The sequence below is a fragment of the Branchiostoma lanceolatum genome, chromosome 4 (assembly GCF_035083965.1).
Source record: "Branchiostoma lanceolatum isolate klBraLanc5 chromosome 4, klBraLanc5.hap2, whole genome shotgun sequence".
In the NCBI taxonomy this organism is placed as follows: domain Eukaryota; kingdom Metazoa; phylum Chordata; class Leptocardii; order Amphioxiformes; family Branchiostomatidae; genus Branchiostoma; species Branchiostoma lanceolatum.
Window position 1 is genome coordinate 16,966,800 of NC_089725.1, and position 25,810 is coordinate 16,992,609.

The 25,810-nt window shown below is 47.6% G+C and overlaps 1 protein-coding gene across 11 annotated transcripts in view; it reads right to left on the reverse strand.

The window, feature by feature from the left end:
* Positions 1–1,512: 1,512 nt before the first annotated feature.
* The window catches only part of LOC136432961 (ETS translocation variant 3-like), a 57,800-nt gene continuing 33,502 nt past the window's right edge, over positions 1,513–25,810 (reverse strand). For all 11 annotated transcript variants that reach the window (XM_066424659.1, XM_066424663.1, XM_066424657.1 and 8 more), the window contains 3 exons: positions 9,726–9,802; positions 7,514–7,656; positions 1,513–6,313 (listed from right to left, as the gene is read on the reverse strand). In XM_066424659.1, the coding sequence (XP_066280756.1) occupies positions 4,651–6,313; positions 7,514–7,656; positions 9,726–9,802 (1,883 nt within the window). In that variant the 3' untranslated portion in view covers positions 1,513–4,650. The remainder of the gene's footprint in view (positions 6,314–7,513; positions 7,657–9,725; positions 9,803–25,810) is intronic.

Consider the following 25,810-nt stretch of genomic DNA (forward strand, 5'->3'; position numbering starts at 1 on the left):
CATGCTCACTTTTACAGAAGTTACATGTATACACAAAAATGAAATCTTGTCAAATTTGTGTTGTTATGGCGTCGTGTCGGGAGTGAGTTAGAGTGAACCAGAACCCAGATGCCTGTGTTCGAATCCCCTGACATGCAACCGATGTTGTGTCCTTGGGAAAGGCACTTTCCTCACTCCACCCAGGTGCAACAATTGGTACCTGACTTTGGTTTGGGAGGTGAAAGGCGATGGAAAGAGAGACATATTGTAAAAGTTTACCTACCTACCTACCAAAGCTGTGTCAAACACTGTTTTGCTTGCCGGCACAGGGTGTCTAAAAACGACGAATGCCAAACCCATTGGTATTCGTGACTTGTCGCAGTCACGTTTACAAATACCACACATCCGATGACGTCACTAGGAGTAATCATTTTGCTGTCAGTGGGCCCAAGAAGGCGTTTATAGGCCTGCACCCCCTCCCCCGTAGTTCTTTAGTTCGCGTTGATTGGCCCAAAGTTGCTGCTGACGTATGTCGTATGGCCGATTCCACTTATCATAATGTCTGTTCATTGGTAGGTACAGAGTCTTTCGAAGTTTTTCAAACGTAGAACCCGTATTTCGACCAGTGATAGTCTATGACTATGAATATGTTTCACAAGAGCCAAGTGGAACTTATCCTTCCTGTCGTGGTCGATCGGATTACCAGGTACAATCCTCTATGGCGCCCCAACGACACGTCAGAGGTCACAGGAGGGTACACGGGGAACTTTATTACTGTGACGGGTAAGCGCCACGGTCTCTGAAACGTAACTTCCTCTTTATTTCAACTTCTATTCCATCTTCTAGTTTGGTATTTTATTTCAAGCATCCTCTCTGACCACGACCTCCTTTTTGGAAGAAGATCCAATGGTTCCTCACTGGCTGCCCTGCCCGTTCGTTCTTGTCCTCTGTGCGCTGAACTGTAAACAATAGTCTTGTTTTTACTAGCTTGGTTGTTGTTTTATCTGTGTATATAGTCAATTAAACTGATACTTGGTTTTTTTATCATATCGGTTTTTTTCTTCTGTTTATACAGTCAATTACCGGGTTTATGGGTACTCTGAACAGCCTTTAAGCACTCCTGGATGATGACTGAGATGACCGTATGGTCAAGAATTTATTGACGATTTAAGAGTATCTAACTGGCTGTTTCGTTATGCTGTCCTGCCAGACCAACTGCTATCTGTTACCTTCACTTCAGGGATAAAATGGCTGGAGGTATGTGTAATGCACGGGGATTCCTAGGCTAAGGTAGTCAGTTGTTCTTATAGAGAATGTGTTGACATGTACTAGGCATATTCTGGGGTTCATCTTGACATTTTGCAGTAAGCGTGGTAGATATATAAGATAGCTTTATGTTAAAGGTAACTAAAGGCACGGCTAGATCTTGTCTTTTCTTGTCTTGTCAAGTAGTCTCATCCAACACCTCAAGAAGTGTCATCACTCATTCACAAAAATAGACCTCAAATATATAACACAGGAGCCAAATAGATGTACGTTATCGGACAAATTTTATTGAAAATAAACAAGCAGAACCTCGTCAATGTCTTTGTGTCTTCAACATTGCACAGGGGTTTGTACATGTACAGGCAAAAATATATATATGCAATATATTTCATACATACATATATATATATACCAGAAATCGGGTTCTGTTGTTGACCACTATAGAAACTAATCAGCGTTGATTTTTGAAGATCGTCTGAAATGTTGAGCGTGTAACTCTGTCAGCAACCTTGACACAGAATCATATTCCATGGGTGTTATTTCTGAACTTTTGGGATGATCCCGAACTATTTAGGTAATGCGACTGAGTGGACTCTAAACCAGTTAGACCTCCACACACGACAAAAGGAGCCGAAAAATATAATTCTTTGTGGGGAAAAGCGTGGACAAATTGCCACCACGAGTTAGAAGGCTAGTTACAGTAATACTGGTTTGGCAAGATCTTAGTGTACTACGTTTTTGTCCAGTAGAACATTTGGGCAATAATAGAACGCCAAGGCCAGACGTAATGATACCACCTGCTCGGAACATTTTCCGGCGAGGTTTTCCCAATGGTAAAGATAGTAGGGTGACACAAATTGGGAGTTCTAGCCATATTGGTGCCACATGCACCCATCACTCGTTGTGACAATTTGTTAGAATAGCAGAAAGATGAGGTAGAGAGTGTAGGTACCAATGGGGTAAATTACATAGATGGTTACTTTTGAAATAAGCGCCCAGGAACAATTCATGCGACAAGGAAGCTTTGTAATCAAGGTTTCTATTGTGGCAAACACATACAAATTATCAGTTAAATGATCTATGTTCAAAACCTACACAACAAAGATAAAATCACTGACCCACATTTCACCCACGTATTCAGTTCCCTTCCTGAGGGAGTCATCATCGGTATAAGGTATACATTCAAATATTTTCCTTCCCTCTATAAATAAAACACAAAAGCAAATAGAGACCTAGTTGTTATACATCTACAAAGCGGGCGTCTGTTGGATACAAGTGCATGTCTACGACACAACATGATTGTCAATCGCCCTATGGATAGAGCCGAACTTTGCGTCTTTTGTCATTACTTTTACCGACAAGCACAGGGACCACGAGAGGGAATCATACATGTACTCACATCGATCATTGTGGGACTGGGACACGACCATTCGTCTCTCTATGGGGGTAAAAGTCAACCCCTTTTTTAAAAAATAAATTGTTACAATAGCAAAATTGCAGAGTACCATCCAACGGCACACTGAGAACAATTCACTATTTCTGTGGTACGCATTGTGTGTCAGATACGCCAATGAGCATCTCGGTGAAATGACAAAAAATGCTCGAATGGTCGGGTCCACTTCACTTCTGCTGGCTACAGTCTCCACAAAACCTATCATTTCTACACATATATAGTCATAGAATCCAGCAAGGTCCTTCAAACGATGTCATTTTTCAAAAACCTTTCAAGAACCTTCCTTGGCCAACACTTACGACTTTATACATAAGAAATATCCTTTCTCTGGAGTAAATACAACAAAGTACCTGTGATATTCAGGCTTATGAAAAAAACTATAACACGGAGAAGATTCCTCTGTATTAACATCTACATATAGAAATTCTGTTTTGAGAACAACATTCAATTTTTGGTAATATTTTCATACGTTTCCAACTTTGTACAAATACGGGCGTGAAGAGTAGAAAGGCACCATGCAATGTTACGTATTGAGCGGGGGCATTTGGAGATAAATACCATAAACCAGCCGTACAAATAGGTTGTCCTCTGCAACTGGATAATGTTCAGGACATTCGAGTACACCATTTTAGTCATTTACGACCTCGTCTTGGTATTACGACCCCATCACCGCTACATCATCGGCGGATAACATTTCCGACCAACACGGGGATGGCTCCATAACGGGCCTGCCTTTCGCGGCAAAGTGCTTATCGTCGGATCAAAAGGCCATTTCCTGGTTGCCATCTTTCTGTCTGACTTTGTCCTTTCCTGCCACCAGGGTCAGAACCTGTCAACTACATGATCCTGTAATGCGGGGTTACGGTCCTGCAAATGGTTCGGGCAAGAAAGCTGCTCAATTTTCTTCTACCTGCTCTCCCTACATCTTTGGACACTTTCGTTAATGTGTTTTGAGAAAATTTCGTATTTACAGCTTCGTCATACGGGTTTTTCATCGCCAGTCTATACAGGTTGGTCAATATTGAAGCAAGTCTCGCAAACTTTGGGTACAGCGTCTCTTTTGGTCGCTAGATCAGGTCAGACGTACACGTCAAATGTTCATCTCTCCACGCCCATCCGCCATAAGAGGTTTTTAGCTAATCACCCTCTCTATAATTGATACACGTCATGGCTGCAGATCGTGCATCAAATAGCAAGACCATGCCTACGGGCGTCAAACTGGAGTTCAGGTGGAAACAGTTGGAATCAAACGCCGGTATGAATAAATCATGCCCAATTACTACATTGTGTAAGAACATTATAACAGACACGACAGGTCTGTATAGGAGGGCGGGAAACGCCCATGTTTGTTTCCTGGTCGTGACATCGACAATCGTCACAGCTTCAAAATCAAAAGGGTTTAGAGACTATTGTACTGATCACACTATTTTCAGTTGAGGACGGCGCATCTATTAAATAATTTCATAACATAAACATGGCGCGATTCTGTTGCAGTTTGCTTCACTAATTACAATGGACACGTGTGCTTTTTACAGTTATATAGTTCTCGTGAGGCACTGGTCTAGATACATCATCTTTGGCCCCAAGTAAGCTAATCAGGGATATCATATCATGTCAATCTTACACAGGATCTGATCCGCAAATTTCCATGCAGAAACAACAAACAAACCCAGGACTAGATTCGTGTTACACACTCTGCCTCTTCGCAAGTCACATCTGTCAAATCTGGTGCCAAGACAGAAATATGGAATGATTTTTTTGTCATTTTTCAAAACATATTATTCTTACCTCATCAACACAGATGCATCTCCATTATACTTTCATTTATACAACAATACAGCATATTTCTACACATCTTTCACAGATAAGTGTCAGTAGAACATTTCCAGTAGGTACTTCTGGTGAAACGAAACGTTGCCACTGTGGGCAGAAAGTCTTTTTGAGTCCACAAGTTACTCACTTGCGAAGACGTCGTCTAGATCCTCGGGTTCTTCCTTGATGAGGATTTGTGGCTGGTAGTGTCGGACGTGGTGAGCCAGATTACGGCTGGAGGGTGTGGCGGGCTCATCCTCTTGTTCAACCTTCACACGCACGTGGAGAGGGTGGGGGTTCTTCCGCCTGTCCGCCCGGGGCCGGGCAGCATCCCCCTGCTGAACAGAGTCTTCGCGAGACCCTTCGCGTCGAAGATCACCAATCGAAGACGCTGCCGAAGGCGCTGTTGAAGTTGGAGGCAATTTCTCCGGTTGGGCGGCGCTGGAGTTTTGGTTGCTGAGTTCCGCGGGTGTTGAGAACGCGCGAGGTCGTGGCCGAACCGTCGTCACGCGCTCGTCGTCATCCAGCCATGGACGGACCACTCGGGCGGTCTCGGCTGCTGCAGGGGCGGGGGCGTCCTGCCCTTCAGGCTGCTCCTGGCTTTGACTGTACTTCCTCTTGAAGCGCAGCTTGATCGGTATGGACTTGTCCTTCCCCTCCTCGTCGGTCTGAGCAATCTCTTGGTCGACTGCCTTGACGGTGTCCGGCAGCATGTCGCTCACTGACCACCGCTGCCGGCGATCCCTCGCACCCTCTTCGCTGTTCTCACTGGGGATGCAGCCGTCCACGGAGTGACGTCGAGCCATTGTCAGCAGTCGAGGCACCGCAAGGTACTGGGATGAGCTTCCCCTCGTGTACTTCTCGTCTTCTTCCTCGGTCTTCACCACTTTTGGGACGAATCTCTGCGGACTTCTAGACCTTACCCTCTCCATTGGTCTAGGCGGGCTCAGCAGACCAGGTATCCTTCCCGGTGAGCGCTCACGTCTTCCATCCTTCATGGTCGGGTCGATCGTGAGACGACCAGGGGAGACTTCCTGGAGTCTGGCTTTGTCCTCTCCATCCACGCTGGACACTCGGACGTGAGTCGTGAAGGCGCTGCGCAGGTCTTGGTGTGGCTTCCTGTCAAACGGGGACCCTGTGTTAAAGTTGAAGTTGAAGCTGAAGCGAGTTCCGCTGGCAGTGTCGAACATGGGGGAACACTGCGGGGAGGAGGAGTAGTCGCTCAGCGACGATGGCGTCGAGGGTAGCGATTCGGAGTGGATCTTGGGTGGTTGGAAGGCGTGGTCCCGAGGCAGCTGGTGGAAGGCCATGGGATCTGAGGCAGGCCCAAGACGGAGGGGTTCTGGAATGAGGCAAGGAGGGCGGTGACTGGGGCGGAACATGCTCTGCTGCTGAGCCTCTTGCATCTGTAGATGTCGATCGTACATATGTGCCTGCAACATGGTGTGGTTGTAGTGCAGCCTGGCGTGAGCTGCGGCTCCATCTTCTGCAGTGTGGTCTCCGGGGGCGGACTCCTCGCTGCTGTCGCTGACGGACCCGCGCGGTCTGCGGGCGGGGACAGCCTGGGGAGCCGTCGGTGGGATCGGCGCTGCCGCCCCGTCCATCATCATGACATTGCTCGGGAGGGTAGGCATCGGGCGGGGGTACTGCATGGCGGCCTCGCAAGTCGGGAAATGTGGACCGTAATACCCGCAGTCCACATCCAGTACGGGGTAGTTTACCAAGATCAGCTTATTGAAGTTAAACTTGTAGGTGAAGCGCTTGCCTTTGGTCTTATGCAAGATTCGTTTGTTGTAGTAATACCTGTAGAAAACAGAGGAACAAAAACATTTTCCATTAGTCACGTATCAAAATGCACCAGTCGAGAAATCTTCAGTATCTTTTGGCAGTCACAAGAAGACTCTATTACTCAAATCGGTGACAACATTCCTGAGACAAATTGACTGATAACGGAGAGCATCCCGGGGCCATCCCTTTCATTAGGAACCTTGTCTTCATTAGCCAGGGAGAAATTAAGTTCGAAATTGGAAAATATGCAGAGACTTTGAAGTTCCAAAGAAGGCCATTACGGTGGTTAAGCGATATGAGGAAGTTGTTTTTGTCTGTGGGAAGCTGTCGCTTCGTATTTCTCGACGCCGGTGTTGTATGCGTGGGAAAACGGCGCCTAATTAGAGAGCACGTCAAGACACTTGGTTTTATCAACCTGCGAGACAGTGTTTGAATGTTGTGTGCGAAGTCCATACACAGAAGGAATTCATCGTATCTGTTTTACTATATTGTTCTTGCAGTAAATTTTACGCGCTTTAATCCACATTTCTATTGAAACTTCCGCACCGAAAGTTGCATTTTCCAGCCACCAGCATAACTAGTTTTCACAACACAAGGACATTTGTTCACGTAACCTGTGCGGCCAATAGGCTAAATCCAAAGAGGGAAAACACTTTATGCGGAAACAAGATGCGGGGTAGAGAAATGATATAATGCCTTCTACCATAACGCCGCAAAATAGCACAGCTCAGCTTTGTGCAGGTCGCACAATCAAATCGTATTTCAATGAAAACTGATCCTGATATCTGCAGAAAAATCTCTCTCACATGTGGAAGACATTTTCAGTACTAAGTCTTTATCTCTCTGAGGACATGTTGCTATTTCGCTACCACAGTTTAGACGCGACTATTTCGATGTGATCGTCAATCTAAACCCACATACACATGTTGATATCAATTATGTATGGTATGGCACAGCGCTTGATGAATGTCTAAGTACATTTTGAAGTAGTAAACAAGAGTTTTAATGGTGACGGACTTTACATGTTAAATTTTTCACTTATCTGGCATTGTTTGAAAAAGTAATTCGGCAAAGTAGTTCTAGATGCGAGGGCCGCGCACTTCTTCCTGCTGCCCTTGGATACCTAGGATCTGTTTTATCGATGACTGTCAACACCCATATCTCTCTGTTTGTAAAACTTGATTTGTAAAACTTAAACTTGAAACAGTTTCTTACCTGAGCGCCCGGCTCAGCTTGTCGTAGTTCATGTGGGGTTTGCATTTGCGCATGCCCCAGAGACGAGCCACCTCGTCAGGATCTTTGATGACGAACTCGCCGTAGTCACCCTGCCAGGCGATCACATCGCGAAACTCTTCTTTCTGCAGAGAAGGAAGGCATAACAGGCAATAAGACTCATTAGTAAGAACGTTGCGGAGGTGTATACACTCATACTCCTTACATCTGATGTTGTAGAATGTCGTGAGTGCGGAAACAGGATGCTGTGGAGTTACATCTCCGGTCGGTTTCAAAAAGAGTTTGCGAAAACAAGTGTAAGGTATGGAGACGTGTGCGTCAGCAGGGCAGAGTGCGCCCTGTTAGTCTGCTGAAGAACATCATTAGGGACGGATGAAGGAGGTAAATAACATCCACTTGTACCGTGACGACCTGCGACTGGTACTCAAAGGGAAAACCGAAGAATACATCCTCAACTTTCATTTTACAAGAGTTCTTTTTATCCAATGGTCTGTCGTAATTCGCACGTCATATACGCGAAGCTTAAATGTATGTACACGCATGGTCAGAATTTTCAGATATTTGTCTAAAGCTTTAGCCTCCTTGAGAAGACACATATCCATGGACACGTGCCATTTTCTCCTGTTGAAAACATATGTCAGTGATTTTCCCGAGGCGAAACGATGCCTTTAATCTTTCCTGTAACTCGATGTGTTTGACACTGCGTCCCCTACAGCATCACTCCGGATCCGATCCGACAAGTTGGGGTCAAGCGGCGATTCTTAATGGAGCTAGAAATTTGCCGCTACTGCCCTTACTAAAACAAAACCAACTGCAAGTAATCTGTTTGGCCAGGAGTTGGTACTTTTAGCTTTATTATGGGGCCATGTGTGCAGCCAGGGTCAGCAGTTTAGTGCTGATATGTGAGTGGGGAGAAATTACTCTCAGGCTTGGGCCGACAAGATCATAACAACCTGTCAGCTTGTGGTGTCCTTCAAACGCGGGTATTTTCCACGTCCTATAACCCACCATGTCCTACTGTCACGTTCAGACAATGCCACCCTCCCGCTTTCCTATCTTAGACAAAGCTATCCCTGAGACGTCCTTAAAGCGGCCAGCCGGATACGGACGTATTGCGTCTATGTCAACAAAGCGACGACAGTATGGTATAAAAAGACAACGCCAGAAAATGACAGTTGTGATAATGCTAACGACCCCATCATACCATCTGCCGCACGAACGGCCACACCTGTCGTGTGCATCATCATTGTCTATCGGCCAATTTGTTTAATGCAATTTTGATACACTTCGTATTATAACTTGCACGGAAACACGGCCAATTTTTCTTCTAGTCAAGAATTTGAGCAGTGTGTAGAAATAAAGGACAGCGTCATAGGTAATGATGTGCTTTGACAAGACAAAAACGACGCTGAAGCATCATTTTCGTCCGGAAAAATTCAGCATGTCAATTTGGATATATTCCGCCTGACAGGGTTAATACCCCATTAATGTGCAGTCATCAGGACGGTGGATTTCTTCCATAATCATCATTAACCCTGCTGGGTTCTCATCGCCGTCTGCCTGGGAGCTCTACCTCCTCCCGGTCCTTCTCCACCTCAATTAGTCCTCCACATTTGTAGACATGTTACAGACTATCAGAGCAGGTTATCAGATAATCTTTCCTGGATCGCTAAAGCCTTCTCAGAATAGACGCTATCATAGCGCCGCTGGTAACATGACACCACACAGGTATCCTTACAGGAAATATTAGCCCTGGTCTACACACATTCGCGGAAACAAGCTGAAGATTATGACATATGTCAATGTGGTAACGGGTTTAAGGTAAAGTCTGGTTTCCTGTTCTTACAGCATTTCACCCTTTAAAAAGCAATTGTGACTGACAATAAAACAATAAGAAGACAATGGAAAACTAAATACATGTTTCATACATTGTTGGGCACTCGTGGAAAGTACAATAGTATTCTGTGGTGTTTTTTTCATTAGAAGAGGTGAGGCTACTGCTAAAATAAAAGTTACGGAACTAAAAAAGTGAGGATGGTAAAGCATTATTCCAATGTGCTGGGGTATTGTGAGACAAATAAAACAATTTACAAAAAATGTTTGAGCTGTCGCTAAAACTAGTAGTAAGTACTGATGTTGTTATGTGCTATGTGAATTTATGGGAGAACTAGACAATGCCAGTGGCGGTGCCTACCTGTAGAAGCTCGAGGATGAAGTGCCAGAGCTGGATCTGTCTGCTCCCCGGGCTGCTCTCCGACTTGTAGGCCCATTCTGGAAAAGCAAAAGCTGATGAAGGAAGCGTCGTAGGACCCCACTGTGTCTGCACCGTCATACCAACGGAGGACATAGAACCGTATCGTGCCATGTCAGGAGAACCCGCTACAAACATGTCTTAAACAGAGGAGTGGTGAGGACTGGTGGCTGCACTGAGTCGTCTGCCTGCGCGGGGAACACTACTCCACCTCAAATAGGAGTCTACCTGCGCATTACATACAAGTCAAAACAATGCCGCGGCGGCTTGGCGCACATGTGTCACTTAGCGACCCGAGATACCTCCACAGCACACGTTTCCAATTGGCCGTGCGGCTGGATCACGCCTGGGTCTGTGATGACGAGGTGTGACGTACCCTAATTACCGCCCCTTCTCGTCATTCACCGGTCCATGAAATATAGATCAGACAGGTAGTCGGGAAGCGGACTTATTACAGCTCGATGACGTGACACTAGTGGCTCATCATTGAAGTCTGATATTTGGTACGGGGGAGAGAAGGTTGGTGTGTGTAAGGGGGGGGGGGGGATCAATGTCCTGATGAAGACGTATAGAACCAGCTTCCGCGCCCATCGACGAGCGGGAATCGCCGCGTTTGAACTTGATAGCCTCAGTATCTTACTAGCATCAGCTGCTTCTAATCCACAGCAGCGCAAGACAGACGATGCAATTTGTTGTAACTGTATACCTGGGGGTGGATCAAAGCCACGGGGACGGAGGTGCAGCGGTCCTCAGACTTATTTGTTACCCTCCTCCCGGGCTGATTTGAACCGAATGGTGCGAGGCGACAACAGAAGGCTGCCGTGACCGCAGGCTGGACGCGCGCAGCTCGGAAACAATGGCACGCGCTCGACCCCACACTCATGCGGGGAGTTCGGGGGGAACACGCCCTTCGGTCATTAAAAATTGAGGCCGTTCCAAATTGCTGAGTAATGAAACTTTCATACTTCCATCAATTGCTCGCGGTCGGCGGCGTGGCTGCACTCCATTGTGGCTAGATAAAGGGATCCTCCGCCGTGCGAGTAACTCAATTTCGCGCTCGAACTTCGCCGCGTAAATGTTTGATACAGCAGTAATGGGACAGTAACTGTGTGTTGCGGAAGTGGCCGCTGATAACCAGTTATCTTATATCGCGCACACTTCCCCCGCAGACCCAGTCAAGTTACTGTAGCGTGAAACGCGCCGCTACGCCAAATCCCCACTTTCTTGTCGACAAATTGAGGTTCTGTGACCTTTGCCTAATCACGAGTTGAGCCTAAATCAGGCCTGCATGGATCAACGTCCACGGGAACATGGCTGGTCCGGGTCAAGGGGAAGATTTTCCCAGACTTAAGAGTTCACTCGTTAGAGAAGATTGCGTGTTTAGATGTGCCGTGTGGTCTCCAAATTGCCACGGAATGCCGGAGTTGCCGGGTAGTGTGCACGAGTGACAATGTGTGGGTCCATTGGTATGCTACCATCTCTCGCCGCAGCCTCCTCGTGCCAGTCCTGCATTCCCTCCGTCCACTTAAGCCCTTCATCGCGAATGCGTCCGTCCCGTACGTGCCAAGCCTCGGGCCGTGTGTCTGATTAAAGATGAAGGGTTAGGAAATGACTCCACTTCCACGCTATTGGGGAGATTGCCTGACCAGAGAAGTCGGCCCATTAATACCGCCGAGCGCACGCAAGAGGGGCTCGCGAGTCAAATTGAATTTCTGCCGGAGAGTTGCTGGCTTAGCCCGATCGATCGCCCCTCGGACCTTATGATCCCCGACTTGCCGCGATTCAGCCCCAGGCGAAACAAGCCGCGAAATTGGCAGGACAAAGTTTGCTACAAACCGGTGACAATACCCTTTTCCCCTTCCCGAGTATCGATCATGTGGGCTTCCTCTTTACAACACCACATTTCCCGCGAATCGAATTCAATAACAAAGAGGAGACAGCGGTCTGAAGGGTAATTTGGAGTCAGAAGTGCTGCTATCTGTGTCCGGGAGGGATTACCTCAACTCTGGGCTTGATCCCAGGAAATGACCACTCCGTATGCGCAGAAAACAGTCAGGTCAACGGGAAAAAGTCTTTCCACAAATAGAAAAAACGAGGGAGCGTGATCACCTGTCGGTTTTCAATTTTCCCCTCACTGCTTCATATTTGCTCCGGTTCTAACTATGGCTCGTGTTTTACAAGGGAGAATTAGGCCCTAAAATGTTGTCCAACAGAGTTAATGATATTCCTGTACAGAACACACCTCGTAATTTCCCTTATATTGGTTGTTTTATAAGCATCGAAATTTCCTATGCTCCCATACAGAAAATAGGCCAAATTGCCATCATCAAAGTAAAAGTCTGAGTTTTACAGCACCCCGTTATTTGGCGCGCATCTGATGTAGATCTGGACTCCTCCCGTACCGATGGACGGCGTCCGCCACTCATCAGCGGCTGTCATATGCCTCACTTCCACTTATTTATGGCCGAATCGATAACTGTTTTCCGTGTTATCAGACTTTATTATCGGTTTTAATCGTCCGCGGTGTAAAGCACGGCCCGGGCTGGGGGCAAGGGCCGCTTGTCTTATTCAATGCGATCTCCAATCCGCAATCTCTCTCTTTCATTCTCCTGTGCATGGAATTTTCTCATTGATTCGGACATCGACGCTGACATATTTTCTGGCTGATTACGCCCGATATCGCTTCCGTCCGGTTGACATATTGTTAGTGAGGTGGCCGGACCATTCGTCTATCGCTGGTTTGGGATCTTTGTCCATCGGCCAACAGCCTGCCTGGCCTTGAAGCCGCCGGGTATCGCTGGCTACATCGACAAAAACTCGCCAGCAATATTGTGCTCTTCTAAGGAGCAGTCTCCCGGGTTTGTAATAATACTGAAACCCAAATTCGCGAGAAGGTCACCTTTAATAGATTCTCCTTCAGTGCACCTACGCTATTGGTAAAGCTGAAGTAGACTGTCTGCATTTGGTGCGACCACCACGCCTATAGTGATATCAATATTTCTTAGTTTATTACAGTGTGAGCAATAGTCTCCTTTTCTGCCGTGACGTATCCGCCCGTGAGGCGCGAACAGGTCGAGTGCTGCCGTCCACACAATCCGGCTCTGCGCCGCGAGCTTCACGCCCTATTCAGCCACCTGACGTGACTTTTTGACGCACGTATTTCGGCCTCCTTCCTCACTTGGCGCTCTCGCTGATTTTATTACCTCCACTTATTGAGATCTCTGCGCGTACCGGCGCAGGGCAGGGGAAAGGTTCTAATAGACATCGGTATCTGATGACTCGGATGTCCCCCAGCTCGCCGGTTAATTCGGAAGCCTAACGGGCATGTATCACTCGACTCGCCAGAGACAAACGCAGCCGAAAATGCCAAGCCGAGATCAACCCTGGGATCGCGTCCCCCGATGATTAGCCTTCCATTACGCTGCGAATCAACGGCGCGTTGTTGACCGACATAAATTGGCCATGCAAGAGCTCAAGGAATTCCCATAGACCTGTTCCCTTATACAATAGTTTGTGCGCGCTATGGGATCGCCGTGAGCCAGCGGAAGTCACAGTGTCAGGAGGCCATGACTCATTTTGTGCTCGTCACATTTGCTACAAATTTCTGCAAATGAGACATAAAGGTCACCCGCAGCCTTGACGTTAGCCTTTTGTTATCGCCCTCTTCTTTATTTCAGTCCATTCCTTGGGTCGAATGACTTATACAACAAAATCAGCACACGTCTTTACCGGTGTACGTGTAAGGTTTGATGGCAGTGTGCTACCTTGCCAACAACTCCTTGGCGTCTTGTAATAAGTGTAGATGTCAGGGTCTATCCTCCAACAGTACCTAACTCTCCCCAGGGGGGAAATCGGCGGAAATAGACGTTCACTTCCAATCCTTCAAAATGCTAGGGCCAAAATGTCAACCCTACCCCGAGGGAAATAACCAGAGCAGGCGGGCACATGAGGGACGGAGACCCGCTCCCACCGCGACACACCGCTCGGTATGGTGACACTCCCTCGAGCCGTACAATCTTTTATTGCTCCCGCTCACTGTACTACTGGGTCAAAAGAGCACACCCGAAAGCCTTAAGCATCTCATGCCTGTACACAGAAGTGCATGGGATCAGCTTGAAGCAGCACATTTTTAAAAGAAGCAGATTGAACTACTTCCCATGTACGAGGTGTCACGTATAGTCCGATGTAATCACTATGTTTCAGCACCAAGGACGGAGAGGATACACGCGGGCCCGGCTTGGCGCCCCAAACTTGCACAGATTGCGCATGAATGGAACAAGATGAGAGATCCACTCTCCAATATGCATTTGATCAGCCTTCTCTGGCTGTCCGGGCTATAGTAAGGGTAAGTTATTGGGAATCAATAAGGCGGCATCAGCAGGGGAAGCCGGGCAGGGACGAGCAATCGGCTAGGGATCAACGGGCGGATTCGTTCAATACACGCATTGATCTGAGGCTTGATGGAGGGGAGGGGAGGGAAGGAGCCGCAGGACAAGGACCTGGTTGGTGTAATTAGGCACACGCGTTAGTCCCGTGGGTATTCCATATAGACCATTATACACCGGTGTGGCTGCCCCCCCTCCTCCATGGCCGTGTGTCAAGTGTGTCAATAATCATAACAATCGCTTACAAAAAAGACGCTAAAATCTGTGTAAGAGGCGAGATGTCTTGATTTCCATGAGATGCCAGAGGAATCAAAATACAAAAAAGGAGTAAAAAACAGGCAACGGTGAGGAACAGTTTGCCAACAGGAACATGCAAAGCAAGATGAGCTAAGAAAATGGGGAAGCTTGAAACAAAATAAAGGGTAAGAAGAGGCATAGAGAGAGTTGCTGAGATTCAAATTTCCCGCGCTCAAAATAGTGAATTGAGACATCACACGACAAAAAACGTTTGGCGGGCCGAAGTATAATCAAGTTCAGGTGTTTTTCTGAGTTGGTCCTTTACGGTCATTTGGTCAGACAAAAGATTCCTTCCGCCCTGCCACCCACGTACACCCCCCTCCCACACGCCATGTGACCCGTGCTTTGACTTTGTCCGAGTGGGGAGCACCGCTCGCCATGGTGGGAGTGTGGGGCCCTGAATAATGCCAGTCATGTGTAGTCTGCTTCAGACGAGTTGAGCTAACTTTGGTCTGCGATTTCCTTTCGACTTTAATAAGATATTCACTCTAGAAACGATGCACGAAACTTATCTTTCATCTAGTCTTCGTCCTAGCGAAACAAATCTGTGGCGCATGTTGTGTGTGTGGTCTTATGGGTGGGCAACAGCAGCTTCCTGAAGCAAGAATTCATTTAACTTCTTAAGTTGCCTTCACATCAGGAGGGCTGCGCGGCTCAACTCTTACTTGACTCGACCATTAATCATCGAATGGGAGTCATGACCGGGACCATGGGTTCACCTTCTAGATCAAGGCTGGAATGTGTCACTTTTAAACATGGTTGAGTCTGACAACAACTTGCATAGAGTAGAATGTGATGGTCGCGCATGTGTTTCATTCTTACAGCATCAGTTACAAGGAGAGGCTGGGGAACCACGCCCCCTAACGATAATGTCTGTGTCACTGCAGATCGTGTCAGTGCACATACAGACATAGGGAAAAATCGGACGACAGCTTCAGGTGGGTACGATGTGACATGTTCATACAATTCATTGGATACCGACTGCCATAGAACATACGTTAACAATACATTTGCATTGTTTGATTTGTCCATATGGCCATAAAGTGAGCGGGAATGACTTTCACTAAGCGAGACAGCAGATGGATTGAGTGTAGCAACATCGATCATCAAATCAAGCATGTACAAGTTGCATGCAGCCTATTAACAGCAAGGTTTCCAGTTCAATACAACATGGAACAATTTGCCTTTTTCCAACAATCAACTTATTTTAGCGCCACCCACGCACGCCAGTCTGTCTTTGCTGATATGTCACTCGCTCGTGTAAGTTACAATTGGCGCGTAGTAGCTCAGACGTGATGGGAAGAAGTCTATTTCAGTTCCCAGCAGGCGCACGGCTGGCTTCCCGCGGACACGTCCAGCTCATTTTGGAGTGCGGCCAGGCGAAGCACGAAGCCCGACCACTCTGCCGAGGTTGATACGTACCTTGTTAACATTTGATCTGACAAGGCAGAAAATAGAAACAAGTAGCTTGTGATAGGATGCGGCGGTGGGAAGGAGAGGTTTGACCGGTTTTGACCGGGAGGCGTATTTCTCCTGGCCTCCGGGCCGTGGCGTAACCTTGACCGGTCGGTGCACACATCAAACGGCCACAGGCCACGCGCAAGGCTGCACCGGGACTTGCCCCGTGCCCGCCGCTAATTGCTTGCACGTTGCGGCGAGTAAGAGGAGATTGTTACTTTAAATATGGGTATTAGATCTTACATTATTGAAGTTGTGCCCGACATGCGGAGCATGCCGATCGAATTAAGGGTCCGGGCGAACCAACTCCTCTTCAATCACGACTGACTACACCGAGCAAATTAAAAGGCACTACAGAGACTGAAAAGTGTTCCAGAATAGCTGCCGTCTGACCCCGTGTTCATGGCAACACCGAATATATCTTTTGCAGCGGGTAAAACTTCAACCTATGGTTAGCTTCTACGGACAAATACCGACAACATGGATCCGTGGACTTAATCCTCAAGGTTTTCTAAACACGATATAACAAGAAAATTGGAAGGTTGCCCTGGTCTAGAATTAGTACTTATCAGTGTTGTAATTAGGTAATCACTTCCTTGCCATAGAGGTCAGAAGGCACAAGAATATTGCTTCAATCTAATTCACGTCTCCTGTAATTCTATTCATGAACAGAAACTCCACTTGAAAACATTAAAAGAGAAAGTTGTGCTGTCACCTTGTTCAGACATGGTTGTGGGGACTGCAGGGTACGGCGCGATGAGCTGGCATCAGTGATTTACATGAGTACAAACATCTCGCGGGAGATCTCCAGGGAAAGTCTCGATAAGACGAACGGTCCATGATACAATAAGTGTTTTTTGATAGTTATCTGATCGTGTTCGTGGGAAAGTGAAGCTGATGGAAGAGGCGCTAAAACCCGTGCGAGACGCCATGCGACACGACCGTACAAACTGCGTGCAAGGATCCCGTCTATTGGAAACGGATGTCCTGCATGTATCGAGTTCCGTCTGGCTGTTGCCAAGCCGCTGGTTTTATCAACACGAGCGGTCCAAAACAGGGTAGCAGCGCTACACACTTACAGTACATAGACAGGGTAATTAAAAAGGAATCTTCAGCCCCGTGTCCTGTGTGACCCGGGATTATTGCGGGAGTAAGCGAATCTGTGCGCCGGCCAAACATCGATAAGTAGAAGGCCACCGCTGACATTGAACTCTGTGTAGGGCGGAACGTTTAAGACATTCTTGCCAGTTGTCTGATTAAAGAGGTGTCTCCGCGGCGCGGGAGTTACCCTCCTGTTTCTCTCCACAGCCTCCCCCTACCGGTCCGCTAACAGGTCATCAACTTGTCCCTGTGTGTTATTAACGATTCAAAGGTCCTGACGTTAGTCTGTCAGCCATAGACGGGTTATGTCAACTTTTCCTTCAGAGTTGGGCCCGTTCTGACATTACCCCGCGCCTCCCCCGGGGTTATACCGTGCCGCACCACCAGTTGCGCACCTGCACCTGTATGTCTGTCTGGTTAGCATTACTCCGTGGATCCAGGGCTCCCAGCTAACAACGGGAATAGCCAAGACTCGCCAAGAAGCGTCACACTCACCAATATGTACAAAATCCAACTCAGTAATAAGTCCAGAAAAACAAACCCACGACAACCTGTACAACTAACTTAAGTTAGTCTCCCGTCCCCTGTGGGCCATGCGGACATTTTGGCTAAGTTATACACAAGTTGAGTTGTTGTTTCCGTCCCCATTAAGACCGCCTCACTGGTCTCTGTCATTTGTAAGTGTCAGTTGCAGTAGTTAATTTGCTGTTTGCCTTGACACCGATTAACTTCAGTTTTTAGAATAGTGAGGAGTCTCCGCAAGGTTGCCGCTCCCTCGTTCATGTAACCATCGTAAACATGTAGAAGGCCTTGTGAGCCTTCGCGATTAGGATGCGCTGCCTGTAATGTGGGAACAGCACGAATCCCATTAGACCAGACGGAGGAATGTAGGTGTTTTGTCTCGCCGGTATACCTGGAAAGTGCGAGCTTTCCCGGGGATTTAACCGAACCGACGGTACTCAATTAACCCTACCTCGGGATCTAGCCTTGTTTGATTTCGTCCCATCCAGGGACTTGTTTCTACCTGGCAAGGCTACGGGTCGGGAGGAGGCTACCTCATCGGAAGCGTCCCCGGGGATGTGAACGCGCAGGTGTGAGCCGCCCCCCGCCGCTTGGTCGTGACCGCAGCCCGGGTGGCCGTCCCCCGGCTCGACCTGCCGACATCTTCCCCGCTGACTACAAAACAGCCTTGAAATCTTCCGGGTCGAGGAGTTAATGGTCTCGGCACGAGTCGGCCCTCACACACGGCCCTCCAAGGACTGGCACGCTGAGAGGAGGATCATACCCCACAGCTGGTAACGCTCGTCGTCAAGTGAGCAATTAAGAACCGGGGGCGTGTAGCTAACCATAGGGGAGAAGGTCTCTTCTCCAAGTGCAACTAAACTTAACACCCACGGGACACTGTTTCCTCCATTTCAGTCGCCACCTTTGCGCACTTAATGACGAGTTTGTCCGCCGGGCATTGATGTTCCCTGGGTAGAGAACAGGAACCTTTTTCTCCCGGGAGGACCTTGGGTTAACTTTGACGCACCCCCTCTCAATGAACAGCGATCGTAAACTTCGCGACAAAAGCAAGGCTAACGGGAGCGGCTGATGTAAACTTCGCCTATTGGTACCCTCCGGGGGAAGTCATGTCGACAAAACTACGCATCGAGCTAGATGTAATTACATTTGATTAAACAAGTTCCATGGATCACTGAACAAGGCGTCTGAGCCGACGTTATTTGTCTTCGCCAAGTCTTTAAATTGATTATCTTTCCCATATCATTGTCTTCAATTCAAAACGTACAAAGGGCTTTACTAGTTTCCCCTACGCAAAGACATATTGGGCGGATGCAGATGAAGAAAGCAAAGCTCTTTAGAAGTTGAAACAGTTCAACGCCATCTCCACATTAACTTTCATGTAGTTTCTGTCTTGTTCCAACTGGTGTCCTCGGCAATGAGTAATCTAATTTCTATTCACAGCACTTCGATACGCTCTACTTTCCGTCTCGTGATTTCCTCAAAGGATGGAAGATCTAAGGACCGAACGTTCCCGCCTTCCTGGCCTGTCGTGTCAACAGCACAGAGGTCATTCCCCCGGGCCTGTCCAACTCTCCTCCGTGAGTTATCTCGATAAACTATAATTAGCCCCGGGATCAAGTCGCTGGACTTCCAAGAAGGACATAAAACGGGAAATACTCCTGTGAAGAGTGACGACACAGGGGTCTCTCGTTTCTTTCTGAACGTTATCATTATTTCTTTAGTTTATCCTATCCGCTATAACCGAAGACTGTTGAATGATGGAAGTTTTTGCCCAGGACAAAACTTTGTAGATCTCGGCGTTATAGCTCACCTTCCCATCAAAGTCTAGTGAGGGAACTCATTGATATCCATGTATTAAAACTCTCCACTGTGGTGTAACATAGCGCCTGACTTGTGCGCTCACTCTATGTATGATATCAGTCTAATACGTGCGCTTCTTTCAAGACAGTTGAGGGTTGGGTGGCGGCGAAACATTCAATTAAGTTGTCAAGTGATGCCATGTAGGGGATGTCTTCAACCTCGTAGGGCCTCCCGGCGATGACCGATGACCAGAAGCTTCGGCTACGGCTGCACGGGGAGCTGGCCAGCTCACCCCCGGCCTAAGCCGTAAATACGATTCCTTGAGTGTGTTAGCCGCGGTGTAAGACCTCACCAATCCGCCGCAATCGCTCAAATGGGATCAAGTTGAAGAGAGGACATGAACTCTAATCACGGCTGACGCCGACCGAGATGTCGGGCAAGTTTTAATTGGACACACGACACGTTCTGTGCGGCTCAACCTTTGCCTTTTACTGCTTAGATAAACTAACGGAGCTGTAGAGGCTAGTCCCGCAGACAATTATTCCTAGGCAAAAGGCATTTTCGGATTTAGCAGCGTGCTACACACGAGACACAGCATGGCCTTGGTATCTGCATCTGTATTGCGTAACAACCTGTAAAACAACTTTAGAATCGCTAAAACACGGCGGACACTGAAGTTCTGTCGGTCGATGTCTCGGATGTATTCTACCTCCACAGTCATCGATGTGTTTACGGATCCTCAACAGCATAACGCCTGTTATGTACAAAACAGCAAGATGCCACACAGAAAATCTTGTATACACTACGAAACTTCTGATAACATTGTTGCTTTGACAACATGGTATAGGAAACAGTGCAGGCTGACTGGACACTGGGTCTATGTTCAGAAAAACGGCCCCGTATCTTTCCGGTCATTGACATATGGTGTGCAGCTAGTGTATGATAGTGTCATTTTACTAGATCAGAGGGAGAGTTATATCAACGTTAAGGAAACAAGCAAGCAAAATATCGCAAGTAAACTTAAAACACGATAACAATGAAGCAAACGGTATGGCACGGTTCAATCCATACATGTCCGAATGTATGTCAGAAACTGCATCAGCTTTTCTGAAATATTCAGAAGTTACACTGTGGTAAGAGATCTATTGGCCTTTCAAACAGGTTTTCAACCTTTAGATGTTTGTAGACAACAGATAAGGGTGGACATTGTCCCCGCCACCAGGATAGATTATTTCCGGAGCCATCTCCCCGACCTTCCCGATCGGTGAAGGGACGCGTCGTCCAACTTCCCGCCAGTAGTCTTTAAGTGCGATTGACCGGACCAATCGACTACATTAGACAACACATGCACTTTTTGTCCACACACTAATGGAGCACATCGATCGTCTGAGTCCTGCTGCCGTCAAGAGCTGCTACTACTGGGGAGCCCAGGATGAAGAGGCACCGCGTAAGGCTGGAATCACGCCCTGCTCTGGCGCTCTGGACGCCGCACGCACACACCGGCACGTCGCCACTACAGGTCCCTTCTTCAGCAATCCACGGGTCGAAGGAGGGAATTAAAACAACGTACAAATATTCATGACTTTCTTCTGTCTGTTCTATTTTCAGAGCCAGGGAACTGCCCCCTCGGCTCATCTGAGCCGCTTCCCTTGACGCTCTTCGCTTCCGGCCCAGTGATATCTTCGGACGCACTCCGTTTCAAGTGCCATCAAGAAGATAGAGACAACGCATTCTGCTCATAAATAATCCACTTCAGAGTATTGAAGTCGGCAGCTATCTAACGGACCGTCCTAGTCAAAACATCATTGGAGAGTCGATAGGGTCTCCTCATGTGAAACGCCATGGACAGTTCAGTCTGGGTGATGTATGGCACCGCCTGCCCACAAAGGCGATCTCTCTGGTCCCAATTTCCGATCCGACAAAATCTTCCCAAGCGGCGAAATTGATCTCGATTTCTTTTAAGAAGGTTTTCTACTGCATTGAACGCGAGAGCTTGTGTTCACACTATATTCTGTACGAGTCATGGTAAATTGCTACAAGCTTGGGAGAATTCGAAATATATTGTCACACGACAAATGACAGTCTGGCAGAAGGTAACAAATGAGAACGTGCGCTTCACCACATCTCTTCCTTTTCAACCAAATATTTACAACTTTGAAGAAGCTCGGCCCATAGCTATCAGGTTCATAAGACGCGACACCGATCAGCGTGTATTGGACAACCCTGTTGCCAAACGTGTCACCACATGGCACAGCCGTGAGAAGGTTATAAGTAATTGAAACAACAAGATTACATCAAGTGCGGAATGCCGAAGCTGATTTTCACTTAAGTTTGGTAACTTTCCAGGTAATGTGAGATGTGATTTGTGTCCCAGTTTTGTCTAATGCCGAGTTGGCGGTATCAGCAGGCATTTCTGTGAACACCGCTTTGCTCAATCAGTGGTCCCATTAGTTCTTAAGCACACCCACAGGTAGCAACTGCTCGGAAGTTTCACTGTAAATTTGTGCCGACGGCAGGATATACATCATCTAGTCCCGGTGAGTGACACCGATGATTTCAAGCGGCGTAACTGTCATTGAAATTGTCGTTATCAAGACAATCACACGCCTGGAAGTGGCGACCAGGGACTTGTTCACAATTAACGGAGCGGCGGATAGAACTTTTCCCCTCCTGTTCGTTGCGTTTTCTTGGCCTCCTGGGGATTGAGGATGTGCTGACGAGGACGGAGCGCCGTTAAACGCGAGGAAATGACACCTGCGGCGCTGCCACCTGTTCTTTCTCCTAGAGAGAAAACGTCGAGTGCTCTAAAAAGTCGACCACTGACACAACCAAGCAAGCGCAGGAGCCACTTTTTCTGGGAAAAGTGCCTGGTATGATGGATCGAGACGCGAGGGGAGAAGCGGCTGTGAAGAGGACATGAGTTTGTCGGCCGGTAAAGATGTCGGCAGGGCAGGTAGCTGCATGCTGTCTGTCTGTGGGGCCTGATTTGTTTCGACATCTGTTACTGACAGCTCTTTCCCAACTCCTGCCAACCCGGCGGGAAGTTGAGTGAGTGGGGACCTGTAACATATAGAGGCTTTAGGTAATGGTCAGATGCGAACTTTACCGCCGATCATCCGCAAGCGCTTTATCTCTGCTGCAAGAAATGGTAGGCAGGATCTACCAAAGTACCCATTCCATTACTGTAAGTTTGCGGGGATGCTGGGCTGATTGACGTGTGAGGGGAGGGACGGGTGCACCTGAGGAGACAGGGCCAGCCAGCGGAATCCGCCCCTGATCCAAACATCGGCTATCTTCACTCAACAAACCACCGTGCGCACACAACACGCCGAGATAAACGCTCCCAGTGACAATCCTGTCTCAGGGCACATCTCGTGTCTCGTCAATATTTAATTGCTCTAACCCAGCAGGGGAGTTCCAAAGGAACGCTGCGCGCCGCCGCCAGGGAAGTCATAAGCTCGGAACATCGCTGACTTCCGACCCACAGAGCCGCCGTGTACAAATCGCATTAAACTCCCGCGGCACAGAGCCGGCGGACCAGCCAGCCTCGCCTCCCCGCCCGCACGACCTTTTGATCACGGTTGGAGGAAGCGATGGGATCGCACGATCGATCGCAGCTTATTTCGGACTGGCTAATGCAAAATTTAAGATAGCGCGCCGTGCAAGCTTTCACCCCCGCTTCTCGGCGTGGAAGGTATCGGACAACTGGCCAAAGGGCCTTTTTAAAAGAATCCTCTTCCCTCCTTTGGAGTGAAGAGATAAGAACGTTATATAGAAATGGCCATATTGATGGCCTGGATACGGCTGGGCGAGGAGGCAGAGGCGGAAAACAATCCGCACAGGGGCACTCAGGTGCATATTTCCGGTTTCAAGCAAACTTGATAAGAGATGTTCGGCGGAATAACTCCACTCATGATAGAAGAAAGATTACCCTTTGAAGATGGAGGGGGAATAAAGAGAAATCCTGCCGAAAGTTTCCAGCTAAATTTGTCTCCTATCATTCTATGCCGAAAAGGGGAGCGTTTTCCCCGCGCGATACTAGAGGCAAGTGAGCAGTGAAGAAGAGTGAACGGTGGTGTTAGTTTATGACCTGCTATTATCCGAATCCCCATTCTCCGTTGTCAGGAAATGAAATATAAGAATGAAAAACTTTAGAATCCTTCAAACTTTGATATTCTGGTGATACAGTCGTAAACGGTAATAGGATAACGAAGTGATCCAGACCGGCCATGTACTCGGATATTGGGAGTTGTTGCCTGAGCACAATCTGTGATTATTTTCCGATCCTTCCAGCCGACTCGCCATCAGTACCGATAATCACTGCGGCTCCTGCCTCGCGCTATTTTCTGAATTGCCGATTTGCCCGAAATCTGTGCAATTATCCTCTAATAGTCCTGTACCGTAACCGTTCTCCCCTGCCTACACACACAGCGCCTTCATTTCTATCCTCTTTGTTAAAGTCTGACGCGGGGGAGAAAGGGAGAACTCGTGACACGATGCTGTTCCCACCTGTGGCTGTCTGCTTGCAAGTGTGTCTATTAAACTGTTAATAGAGAGATCGAAAGAAAGGATCTCATAGCAAACGGGAGCTATAATGTCATCTTCATCATATTGTTTGACAGTTAGCTATGCGCCAGTACCGAAAAGGAAATGACAGGCTGTCTTGTTGAAATTGCAAGTTCGAACTGCAGAGGCTCCTGGGATACGCGTCTTCACGTATCCCAGCACCCCTCCAGTAATGGACGATACCATCAGCGAGGGGTGAACATATTCATTCACTCAGCAATTACAGTATTTCATGGCGGATATGTGTATCTAGGTTAGACAATGTGTCGCCTTGAAATGTCTATGTAGTAAAACAATTTTAAATGATGCACGACAGCAGTGCCTAGGTTATGGCCAAGGTCTACGGTCAAGGTTGAAATATCAACTTTCGTAATCCTGGCTAGACGAGTCTTCGGTTTCCCGTGTTTAAATACGTTGCGGTCTTTTCTGTTTGCCATGTAGAAAAGAAAGATCGATGTAAAGTTTACTGGAACGTGGTTTGTGCGTCTGTGTCCCACCGCGTAGATTAAAGGTTGGAAGTGGTAGCGACGCGTTCCCGCCATGGGGTCACGCAAAGTTCGGGAGCGATGGCGGGAAAAAAGGACTAATTCGGTTACACCCTGCAAATTGTGGCGATACATGTGCTTAATCGGCAAGAAACTCTCTGGTGACCTGTTGAATTAGAGACGCCAGGTCGTGGCCTTTCCCTCTCCCAAAGCAAGGTCCTCCTCAGGGTGCCCCACCCCCGGGGTCACAACCTCTCCCATTGAGCGACATATGCTAAGACTAGAGGGGGTCGATGGAAACACGATTATGCTGAAAGCTCTCAACTTTTTATTTTGACCCTTCTACATCATTTGATCTCCCCCGGTCTGGTCGAATCACATTAAGTCGTATCTCGTGGAGTCTGGTCGCTGCCCCGGGGTCAGAAGTCCAGGAAATTTCCAAATTTTTAATGGCCAGAAATTCGATTTCAACTCATCCCCCGACAGCAAAACACCCATCAGAAAGTCTCAGCTCTGAAACAACAACTCACTTTTGCGGGGTGAGTGGGTGTCTGGCCGTAACAAGAGCGAGATGAAACAGATGGGCTGGCTTACAGCGTTTGTCTAAGTAAAACTAATAGCAGCAATTCTATTGGAGGCATTCGCGTCATGATATGGCGCTTTTTCAGTAGGAAATGAGGGCAGTTATCGTGATAAGGTAACTACTACAACTTTTAAGCAAGTCAGTCAAAAGATTCAGACTGACAACTCCTCTCGTCGAGCGCCGCAAGGACAATTCACAGTTTTCCCTTCCACCTTAAAATGCGCGCGTGTGCGTGAAGGTTCTCAACAAACACGTACTAATGGTACTGGGAAGTTGTTATGTTCACGCTCGCGCAGGCAGACGACAGGGCACCAGGCGTCCCTGTAACAGGGTCGGCTAACATCGGCTAAACAGGGCTAAATCAGTAATCGGCGCCACAATCTATACAATTAAACATTAAGTAATTACTTTGCTGTGTGGAGATACAACTTGTATCACTTTAAAACGATACTACTGGGTACATTTGTGAAAACTATGAACGTAACGTAAAAAGGTAACAGGAATGTGACAGTGAGAATCAGTAGATGAAAGTTCCTTTCTGATCGTCTATGTGTAGCCTTGGGCGGTTATTTCATTTACTACAAGAAAGGCATTCAAACCTACCCTAGAACAATGTAACATGCACACTAGGCGTCCGAACAACAAACGGCCATTTTGAAAATACTCAGACAAATTGGAAAAATTCTCATTTTGTAGTTCTCACATCGTAAAGAAAAGAAAACACAAATACAGAAGTTACTGGAATGAAAAGATGATTTGCATTATTCAAAGTCCTTCACATTTTCAACATAGCCGTCTTTCTTGGTCAATGACGCATGCGCACGAGCA